Source organism: Calypte anna, chromosome 10 (assembly GCF_003957555.1).
Source record: "Calypte anna isolate BGI_N300 chromosome 10, bCalAnn1_v1.p, whole genome shotgun sequence".
Taxonomy (NCBI): Eukaryota; Metazoa; Chordata; class Aves; order Apodiformes; family Trochilidae; genus Calypte; species Calypte anna.
Genome location: NC_044256.1, coordinates 1,133,782 through 1,144,756, shown reverse-complemented (window position 1 = coordinate 1,144,756; position 10,975 = coordinate 1,133,782). Strand labels below are relative to the sequence as shown.

The window sequence follows — 10,975 nt, the reverse complement described above, 5'->3', positions numbered from 1 at the left end:
GGAAGGGGCGGAGGGGGACACCGCGGGCAGGGAGAGTAGGGGCATTCCGGCCAGGGATCTCCGGGACGGTTGCCCTGAGCCATCGGTACCGGTGTCCTGCTCGGTCTCCGCCGTCCAGTCCGGACTGCGCTGGGTGATCCCGGAGCGGCTGCCTGCAGAGGGCAGCGCGCACCCTGCCGAGCCGCCCCCGAGTGCGGGCCGGGGAGCTCGGCGCTGCCCTGCGTCACGGGAGGCTGGCGGCCAGCCCCTCACCGACACCGACACCACCGGCACCGACACCGAACAGCGGCACCGACAGCGCGCGGCGCCCACACCAGACCCGGGCGGCGGTACCGAGAGCGGCACCGGAGCAGCCCGGGCGGCGTCCCCCGGGAGCGGCGGCGGCGGCTCCCCCCGGCCCCTTCCCGGCCATGCGGTGAGAGCCGCCCGCTCGCTGCCCCCCGGTTCCCCCTCTCGCCGGTCCCGGCAGCTTCCCCGCAGGCTGCCCCACGGTACCGGCGCCGGTGCTGCCCTTCCCCTTGCATCCCGCCGGAGATCGGCGGCTTCTCGCTCGGCTCCTCGATCTGAGGAGGGAAAACCCGCCCCGAAATAACGAGAAGAACCCCCCGGCCCCTCGGGAGAGGCGGCCCGGAAAGGCACCACCGGGATCAGCGGGAAGTTGGGCTGGGTTTGGGGCCGGTTCCCGGTGCTTTCCCGCTGCCCGCCGACAGGCAGCGGCGGGTGGGAGGCAATCGGGGTGTTTCATCTACGGCAGCCCCCAGAAAAGTCGCTTTGGATTTGTTTCCTCGCTGGCACCCGGATCTCCCTCCCCCTGCCCTGGGCTCAGCCGGCGGGACCCTCCGTGGCCATGGCCGAGCGCGGGCCTGGCTCCGGCCGGGCCTCACATCCCGGGGGAGTGCTGGAGACGCCGCTGGTTTGACCGGGGAATGGTGCTGGGAACCGGGGCGCTGGGATCGCTCCTGGGCCTTGCTGTCACCTCCTCAGGGATTTCTCCTCCACCTTTTTTTTTTTTTTTTTCCCCTTCTTCTTCTTCTTCTTTCCCTGAAAAACCAGCCAAGGCTTTTCCCCACAGCGCCATCCCGGTGCCGAACGAGCTGACGGGATCACCGGGAGGGGTTCGGTGGCTTTTTTCGGCCGTGGGGATTGCGTTAGGACGTGTGCGTGTCCGTCCCCCCGACCCCGGAACCGGCCATGGCGCTGAAAGCCCGAGCACTCTACAACTTCCAGAGCGAAAACAAAGAGGAGATCAGCATCCAGGAGAACGAGGAGCTCGTCATCTTCAGCGAGAACTCCCTGGACGGATGGTTACAGGGCCAGAACAGTCGCGGGGAGACCGGCCTCTTCCCAGCCTCCTACGTCGAAATCCTCCGCTCCCGTTCGGGCTCCAACTACACGGACTACTCGGGCAGCCCAGCCGGCTCCCCAGGGCACGATTCCTCCTTCTACACAGCACCCCCCAACCCCGGCATCTCCTACCAGGGCAGTTTTGAGGATGACGATGATGATGATTGGGATGACTGGGACGATGCTTGCACGGTGGTGGAGGAACCCCGGAGCGCGACGGGTACCAACGGGCACCCTTCGCCCAACCTGCAGTGCCTGCCGGCGTACGGCCACCACCAACATGCCGGTTACCGTCCCAAGCCGGCCCTGGAGAGGCAGGACAGCATGAGCTCCTCCAAGAGGGGCAGCGTGGTGGGCAGGAACCTCAACCGCTTCTCCTGCTTCGTCCGTTCAGGGGTGGAAGCCTTCATCCTGGGTGACGTGCCCCTGATGTCCAAGATCGCTGAGGCCTACTGCATTGAGATGGGGTCCAAAGGGCCCCAGTGGAGAGCAAACCCCCACCCCTTCATCTGCTCTGTGGAGGACCCGACCAAGCAAACCAAGTTCAAGGGCATCAAGAGCTACATCTCCTACAAGCTGACCCCCAGCAACATCAACTCGCCCGTCTATCGGCGGTACAAGCACTTTGACTGGCTCTACAACCGCCTCCTCCACAAGTTCACCGTCATCTCGGTGCCCCACCTCCCCGAGAAGCAGGCCACGGGGCGCTTCGAGGAGGACTTCATCGAGAAGCGCAAGCGGCGGCTGATCCTCTGGATGGACCATATGACCAGCCACCCCGTCCTCTCCCAGTACGAGGGCTTCCAGCACTTCCTCTGCTGCCGCGACGAGAAGCAGTGGAAGCTGGGCAAACGCCGGGCGGAGAAGGACGAGATGGTGGGTGCCAGTTTCCTCCTCACCATCCAGATCCCCACGGAGCACCAGGACCTGCAGGACGTGGAGGACCGCGTGGATGCCTTCAAGGCCTTCAGCAAGAAGATGGACGACAGCGTCCTGCAGCTGACCAACGTGGCCTCAGAGCTGGTGCGCAAGCACGTGGGGGGCTTCCGGAAGGAGTTCCAGAAGCTGGGCAACGCCTTCCAAGCCATCAGCCACTCCTTTCACATGGACCCCCCTTACAGCTCAGATGCCCTCAACAATGCCATCTCCCACACGGGCAAGACGTACGAGACCGTGGGGGAGATGTTCGCCGAGCAGCCCAAGAATGACCTGTTCCTCATGCTGGACACTCTGTCTTTGTACCAAGGGCTCCTCTCCAACTTCCCAGACATCATCCACCTCCAGAAAGGTAAGAGTGGCATTTTCTCACCTGATGATGAGCTCTCTGGCGTGATGGCCCTGGGTGGGATTGGTCAGCATGGGGAGTGGGATGGGGATGCAATGGGGAGATCCTGCACTGTGCAGTGGCAATGGGAATGACCATAGGGATGGGGATGAGGACGGTGACTGTTGCCTGTGGCTCCCAGAGGGGCAATGTGCTCCCTGCTGGCACAGCTCCATGGTCACCACAGCCCCTGGAGAAGCCCCTGGAGGCTGTTAGGCCCGGGATCAGGTTCTGCCCCATGTTGTGCCATGCGCTCCAGAACTGCTGTTGGCACTGGGGTGGTGAGCACAGGCATCGCTTCCTCCAAGATCAGAGATGTTGGTTCCAGGGTGACCTCCTGGCACCTCATGAACGAGGAGCTGTGTCACATCCCCACCCACCAACACCACCTCTTGTCCTTTCTCATCCCCCCCTCCTGGCCCAGGCTGTGGTGGTGTGGCCATCCGTGATCAGGTGGGACATGGCTGGACATGGCTGTGGGTCAGCCTGAGGGGCTGGGGGTGTGCATGACCACTGAGATGTGGACATGTCCCTTTGTCCCACCAGTCTCACTGCACTCCCCTGGCTGAGGGGGACACACACTGGACCTCTTGAGAACAACCAGGGCCAACCATGAGTACGTTGTCCCTGCTCTCCAATCCCAGGAGGAGTGGGTTCTGCACCCAAGGAGAGCGGGGCTCCCCTCATAACCCTTTGTCCCCTTGTTCTTGCTGGTCCTCATGGTGTTTGGGAGATGTGGAGAAGAGGGAAGAGGCGGGGCTGGGTGTCCCATGCGTGGCAGAGTATGGCACAGCCGGGGAGCGGGGCCAAAGTCCACGCACTCCTCCCCACCCGCCTGCCTGCCCCGGCGTCCCTGGCTTTTGGGGGGCAGGTCGGTGTCCCTGGGGTGAGGCCAGGCCTGTCCCCATGCCAGCATCTGGGGGTGTCCGTGCATCGCTCCACGTCCTCAGGGGGGCTGGGAAGGCAAAGGGGGAAGGGAAGGATGGGGTCCAGTCCTGGCTGTGTCCTTGCCTTTCCCTCCCCGTGTTGTTTACTGCGGCGGGAGCAGAGGAGGAGCTGGATCCCATCCGGAAGCAAGGCTGTGTGGGCAGAGCGCGAGGCAGGATTTGGCCTCCAACCTTTGCTTCTTCCTCCTCCTCCTCCTCTCAGCTGGGAGCAGGGCTGGCACGGCAGGAGCACAGTGACCCCGGATCCAGCGCTCCCGGCAAGGGGCAGGGAGAAGCGAAAAAGGCTGTGGAGCTGCAGGCCAGATCCTGCTTGCAGGCAAACAGCTTCTCTGCTGGCGAGGGGGCAGGAATGCAGGGCCTTAGCCAGGCAGGATTCTTTTGAAACCGAGCTGTAAAAATACATGGAAGGAAGGGGAAAGTCTGGTGTCAGAGGGATGCTTTCCCAGCCGAGCTCCAGCATCCTTCCCGCATCCTGATTCACCACCTTGAGCTGCACCCCTCCAGCATCCTGGAGCCCCCCATCCTCCCTGCTAGATAAATACAGGGATGGCTGCCCAGGGATGGGATACAGAGAAGGAGTTGAGGAGCTCGGAGTCCAGAGGGAAAAAAGGCTCCTGGTCTTTGCCTGCCTGGAGGAGAGGGATGGAGACCGATGGGCACGGGGAGGTGGCAGTCCCGGCAACGCACGGATCCCTCCGGGATTCATGGTGGGCAGCGCTGCGCTTCTGGCCGTTCCTCTGCTGGCGCTGCCTGGGGACAGGGGTAGGGGGGCAGAGGGACACCCGGATCCATCATCCTCTCCCCCTGCCTCCCCAGGCGCCTTCGCCAAGGTGAAGGAGAGCCAGCGGATGAGCGACGAGGGCCGGATGGACCAGGAGGAGGCGGACGGGATCCGCAAGCGCTGCCGGGTGGTGGGCTTTGCCCTGCAGGCCGAGATGAACCACTTCCACGAGCGGCGTGTGGCCGACTTCAAGAGGATGATGCAGTCTTACCTGAAGCAGCAGATCGTCTTCTACCAGCGCGTCAGCCAGCAGCTGGAGAAGACGCTGCGCATGTACGACAACCTCTAACGCCTCCGCTTGCTGCCCCGCCGAAAGCACCCGCTGCTCTGTCCGCCGCCTCGCAGAGCCTCCTCTGACTCTGACCAGCTGAGAACGAACGGGAACTCGTGATGCTAGTGACCAAATACCTTTGGGCTTTCTTCCCCATTCCTGGGCTGCGGTCCCGTGGGGAGGGGGCTCGCCCACGGGCTGGCCGTGCCGCCTCTTTTCCTGGGGATCTCCCACCCTGCCGCGGGCCTGGTGGGGGTGTGGGGGTCTCCCGAGAGCGGTGGGCATGGAGGTAACGGTGCCGTTGTCTCTGCCCAGTGATTTTTAGCTTTCTAATACCCCATCCTCCCAGAGCAGAGAGGTGGGTACCTCCCAGCCTGCTGGGAGAAGACATCAAAGCGGTCGACATTTTGCACACTAAAAGCTTTTCTGATGGAAAAAGGAGAAGAAAGAGATCTTTATTTGGAAGAGGATGACTTTCTTGGGTTTTTTTGTCACAAGATGTTTTCAATTTTTCGCAAATGTTTCTGCAGCATTTTTACCAGTAAGTTTTTAAATAGACACACAGAAGCGAAGGGAAATCTCCTTCTTGAGCACAGCTGTTGACTGGGAAAAGGGAGGGGGGGAAAAAAAAAGGGAAAAAAAAAAAAAGACCCACAGCCTTTTCAATAAAATTGTTGGTAGAAAAAACACCCACCTCCTTCCCAGAGATGTCTGTGGAAAATGGAACCGCTCCAGGATCCCGGGGAGCATCCGAGCATCCCCTGGTTCCCAGCCAGCTTCCGAAAATCCCCGTGCCATGGGCAGCGGGGGACTGAGTGCTGAAGGGGTGTGGGGGGGGGCACAGTGCTGGCTCTCCTCATTCTCTCCAAACAACTCACCCAGAGGCAAATCCCACCCCCTCTTCCCCTGCCCAGCTTCCCACTGCTGGGGCAGACGGCGGGGCTGGCACGGGGGCCTTGTTTTCTAAGGGAAATGGCTGGGATAAATCGCAGCGAGGAAAGTTAGGGCCATCTTGGCCTGGCTCCAGGGTTAAAATTAGCCCTGGCGTGTGGGCCAGCGGGGTATTGTTAAATCACAGCGGCCCTGGGAATGCAGCAGGCTGTGCTCCCTCCTCCCAGAGCCCTCCGTGGCCCCAGCCCGTGGGGACCAGCACTCCAAAACCCATCCAGAGGCATCGTGCAGCCTGCGTCCAGGTTGGATGCGTTTCCTCCTGCATCCCGCAGCTGGGATTGTCCCCTTTGCTGTGGCCCTGTCCCACCCCAGCCCCATCCCACCTTGGCCCCATCCTACCTTGGTGTCATCCCACAGCATTCCCATCCTATCCCAACCTCTTCCTATCCCATCCCCATCCCACTCTGGCCCATCCCACCCCATCCCCATCCTACCCTGGCTACATCCTCAGCCCCATCCTACCCTGGCTACATCCTCAGCCCCATCCTACCCTGGCACCCATCCCATGCCATTCCCACCCCGGCCCCTCCAGCACCAGCAGCCGTGGCAATAGACCAGCCAAGCTTCACACTAACCCCATGGGAGTTATGACCTTTGTGTCCCCGTGCACTGGGTGACCCTGGTTGTCTTGACCCCATCCCTGCTGGGGCCATGTGCCGTGGGGGATGGCGTGTTCCTCCCCCGCAACTCCCTGCCTCCTGCTTTCCCCCAGGAGCACAATGGGCAGTGGGTTTGAGGCTGTCACTGCTGTCCCCGGGCGGGCAGCCAGCCTTTGGCACTCCAAGCAGCCTCCGGAGCTGTGCAGGCACCCGGCTGCAGCATCCCAGCTCCCTCAGAGCCTGCTCGGTGGGGGAACACCCTGCCTGGGGTCCCCCATTACAGCACAGCCCATGGGATGTCCTGGAGACAAAGCTTTGGAGGGTCTGATGCAGGGAGAGGGATAAAGGACCTGGGAGGGTGGGAGAGGTGGTAGTGGAGTCAGGAAGGTGTGAGCAGCCCTCAGAGCCACCTTAATAAACAATTGCAGATTTGGGCCCCAAACCCAGGCTGTCACACCCTCAGCAAAGGCTGAATGCTGCAAAGAGCTGCCTCTGCTCCAGAGCAGGGAGATGTCCCAGCACTCCAGGAGCTCATCCACCTCTCCAGTGTTATCCCAGCACTGGAAGAGGAACAGGACTGAGTGCCTACAGGCTCTGTGCAATCCCCCTGGTGACCATGCCTCAGTTTCCCCCAAGGGTGGACCTCTGCTTCCTGTGGTCCTTTGGCACCCACAAAGGTCTCCCTGCCCCACCCCCCGCCCCCCAAATGTATCCCCACATCTCGACCATGCTCCCAGGGCTGGCTTGGCACAGCAAAACCAGCTTCCCATTAACATTCCTGTCACTGGGCAGCAGGTGGCTGGGACCCTCCTTGCCCATGGGTGGGTGTCTCAGGGTCTTCCTCGGTAGGGTGGGGGACACCAGCATCCTCCTGCTGCCCCCTGCACCTCCAAAAGCATCCTGTGAAGCTCTGAGGTTTGGAGGATGGCACCAGCTCCTGTCATCCCTGTGGCAGGGTGGTGGTGGGGAGTGGGCTGGGGGTACAGGCAGGGTTTTGGCTGTTGCCCTTCTCCGGGGCTGTTCCCTGATCCTTCGCAGGGTGACAGCAAGGAAAAAAAAAATAAAAAAATTAATAATAATAATAATAATAAAAAAAATAGAAACCCAGGACATGCAAGACCAGAAGGAAATGCCGGGAACATGGGGCAGGTCCGCTTCCTCCTCCTGCTTCCCAAGGCTGCCTCGCCTGGGAAAACCAAGGCCAAGGCCCTGCCACCAGCCCCCCCCAGGGGGATGAGCCACCCCCAGAGCCAAAACCACCCCCCGGCTGGATGTGCTGGGGTGGAGGACCCAGTGGGAGACCCCTTCCCGTGGGGATGTGCTGGGTGCCTTCTGCCCCAGCTGGTGGGATGCTCATCAGGTGCCTGCAGCAGATACCTTCACCAGCCCCAGTAATTTGGGATCAGAGGCCAAAGCAACCCAAGAATCTAACCCGGCTCCTCCCAGGGCAGGATGGAGCCTGCTGGGCATGCCAGGCTGCCGGCGCTGGGCAGATCCTCCCAGGGGAGGGAGCAAACAGGGGCAGAGGGAGACAGCTCCAGCTGCTAGCTCAGATCTTTTCATCACTTCTCAAATATTCCTGAAGTGTGACCCTGATTCCAGACAAAGAATCGAGCTACAGCTGGTTCCTTTGGCTGAGGCTCTAAATGCTCCATCCTGCTCCCAGCCCACGGCAGCTCTGGAGGATCGGCAGGGCTTGTGCCAGGGGATGGAGCTGGGAACCTCCTCCAGCCTTCCTCCTTCCCCTGCTGCTCTGCCAGGGGCTGGGCCCCCCGGATGGGCTGGGGGGAACGCTGGGGGCACCCCTGTCCCAGCTCTCTGTGCCGGGGTGGGTGATGTCCCCCAGGTCCCTGGGGAGATAGGTCCTGGGCTGCTGGGGAGATGTGTCTCTGGGTGGGTTGTTTTTTGCAGGAGGGGTGGAGAAGCCAGGGTCTGGCTGTGGCTGTCCCTTCGTCATTCCTTTGGAGCTGCTGGGTGTGGAAACGGAGGTCAGGCTCAATATGGCTTCAGCTTCAATCAGCAGTCAGGCTGGAGAGCAGCAGCTCCCCTGGGGGATGCTTGCTGCTGTCTCAATCTTTTCCTATCCAACCTTCCCTCCACTTGCCAGGGCCTGGGAAGCTTTATGGCAGGTAATGGGGGGATGCAAGACTCCTGTCCCTGCATGGGCTGGCTGTCCCCATCTCTCCCCAGCTGCTCCCAGGGTGCTGTGCCTGCAGCCAGCTCTGCCCCATGGCACCAGGCTTGCTGCCAGCTGAGCCTGTTGGGCAGGCTGTGGGCACACCGAAATCCAGGAGGCACCTACCAAGGAGGGAGGGCTGCTGGCACTCTGGGGTGTGGGGGGCTTGGCATGCAGACCCTGAGCCTCCTTTCTCCAGGTAGCAGCCAGCCTGAGGGCTGTCTCCAAGCTTCCAGTGTGGGGAAGCTCATAGGAGGACCCGGGCATTCAGGTCAGGACCTTCTCCTGCCTCCTTCAGGAGGAATAGGTGTCCTCTTGCTCTCACAGGAGACCCCTCCTCAGGAGCATGACCTGTGCCCCCTAAGGGGACACCAGCACATTCCTCCTGGCTCCCAGTGAAACCCAGTGCATTGCTGGTGAGGGTTTGGGATAGGGACAGGGAGCTGAGAGCCCTGGGACTATGCTTGGTCTCCCCAAAACACTGCTTGTGTGAATTCAGGGTGTGGTTGAAGGTTCATGCACTTGCTGTGCCTCTGTTCCCAGGAGCAGAGTGGCCAAGGTTGTCAAAAGGTCCTACAGGGTGCAGTGGTCCACAGCAGGGGAGGATTTGGGGGCTGGTGGCACGATCTTGCCCTGGTCCCAGTCCCGTGTGCCAGGCTGGGATGTGCTGGCCTGGAGCCCGGCTGGAAATAAAGTCCCTCCTTTGTTTGAACCCCATCATTTGCATGGCTAAAGCTCGCGGGGAAGGGTTTCAAAGCCAAGAGATCCGATCTGCTCTGGGTGGATGCCCAAAGAAACCTGTTTGGCTTATTATTTGTTTGCATTTGAATAGGTGCCTGGAAACTGGTTCATGAACTGTGATGGACCCTCCTGCTGCCTTGTGTCCACCTCCAAGCCCTGGTGTCTTGGGCTCCTGCTGGAGCTGTTACCCTCATCCTGGTGGTGGTGTTGGTCCAAGAGAGATGCCAGTGTGGCAGGGCTGCTGCCTCCCTTAGCCATGTGAAGTCCTCCTGGCACCTCCTGATGGCTCTTGTTGGTGCTGGCTTTGCTTTTGGTAGGCCATTTCCTGCCATTTGGGAGGTGGTGGCAGGTAGGGGTTGTCAGCTCCATTCTGTCATTCTGTCACACCTCCCTGAGTCACTCAGACTTGCTCATTCTGTCCCTGGGTGTCTTCTGGGTCCTCCCCTACTTTCTGCCACCCTACTCTTCTGGCACCCCTGGAACAGGCCATACGAGTTTATGGGCACATCTAGCTCTTGCCAGCCAGCTGTGCACATCTGTCCCACCTTGGGAGGAGGGGAACAGCACATCTGCCAGAGCAGCTACACCTCTTCAGCCTCCTCTTCCCTAAACCTCTGCAAGCCTTATAACCAGCTCAGCTGTCAAGAGTGCAGCCCAACGCCCGCCCAGCCCCCAGAAACCACCCAGATCATGGAGGTTCCTGGATCAAACCAGGATAAGGAGTAGCTTTGTGTTGTGTCCTGGTGGGGCACAGAGCCCACGGTGCTCCAGGGAAGGTGGAAATGCTGCACCAGCTCCCGATGCTGGGAAGCCAAATGCCCCAGCCAGGAAATCTTTTGGGCTGATTCAGGCTGTGGTTTGTAAGTGCCATGGATGGACAGGAGCCCCCCAGCCCTTCTCCAGAGGGTGCTGGGCTGGTCCTGGTCCTGCCCCACCCTCCCTGCTGCAAGCCCCCCAGAGCCCAAGTGGAGCCAGCAGCTTTCTTGAGGATTTAAACGCTGCCAGCAGAGCTTTGCCCCAAGGAACCACAATCCATGCTGGCGTTTTCCAGGTTACCCTGTGTCCTCCTCTTACCCTGAGTAGTGGATATTTCCCAGCAGCAGGAATACAACCACAAGCCTTAAAAATAACCTGCTTTGCTTTCAGTGCTCCTTACTAAATAGGCCACGTTCCTTCTGTATAATCCCTGGGCACGAGGAGAAAACCATTTGAAAGGAAAACACGGCGGATGCTTTCAAGGGGCCCTGGGTGGATGGATCCCCATCCCTCGCCGGGGCTCTGTACTGACTGAAGATCTAACTAAATGTGCTTGTCTGAACCTGAAGGGGAAGGCACAGAGCTGGGCTGATCTCGAAGAGGGAGGGGAGCAGTGACACTCCCTCTCTTTGGCAGCCAGAGGTTGTCCCGACCTTTTGGGAACAGCAGCCAAGATCCTCTGAGGCGAGCTCTGGGCTGTGGTGTGGGTCATGCTGTCCCCATTTTACATCATCTTCCCCTCCCCTTCGCTGGCTGGGGCAGAAGGAGGGCTTGGGAGGTGGCAGGGTGTGGGTTTGGCACCCACAGCCATGGGCTGCCCAAGGGCTCTGAGGTGCTGGGGCTGCCTCCATTTCACCCACCCCATGGGGCAGGTCAGGGCTGGGGCACACACGGGACTGCTGCACCCTGTGGGCTGTGGGGTGGAGCAGGGAAGGGGTGGTTTGCTGCTTGGCAAACAGTCAGCACCCTTAGTGCAGGTGGGAAAACTGCTGGCGTGGACCCAGCAAACATCCCAGCTCTGCCAGAACCTCGGATCAGAACCACCCCGCGGGCAGGTTTGGGAGGAGTGGTGCCCTGACCCCACG

At 60.8% G+C, this 10,975-nt stretch overlaps 1 protein-coding gene across 1 annotated transcript; it reads left to right on the top strand.

Moving 5' to 3' along the window:
• The first annotated feature begins 202 nt into the window (after positions 1 to 202).
• On the top strand, positions 203 to 5,345 carry SNX33 (sorting nexin 33). Its single transcript, XM_008494106.2, has 2 exons — positions 203 to 2,632; positions 4,432 to 5,345. Exons 1-2 carry the CDS (start codon positions 1,192 to 1,194, stop codon positions 4,683 to 4,685), a joined length of 1,695 nt encoding a protein of 564 aa, XP_008492328.2. The 5' UTR covers positions 203 to 1,191; the 3' UTR covers positions 4,686 to 5,345.
• The last annotated feature ends 5,630 nt before the right edge of the window (positions 5,346 to 10,975 follow it).

Bases quoted from the DNA above. Each gene is read 5' to 3' on its own strand.
- SNX33 (XM_008494106.2), top strand. From the start codon at position 1,192: ATGGCGCTGAAAGCCCGAGCACTCTACAACTTCCAGAGCGAAAACAAA. The intron at 2,633-4,431 runs GTAAGAGTGGCA...CTGCCTCCCCAG, and splicing joins CATCATCCACCTCCAGAAAG to GCGCCTTCGCCAAGGTGAAG.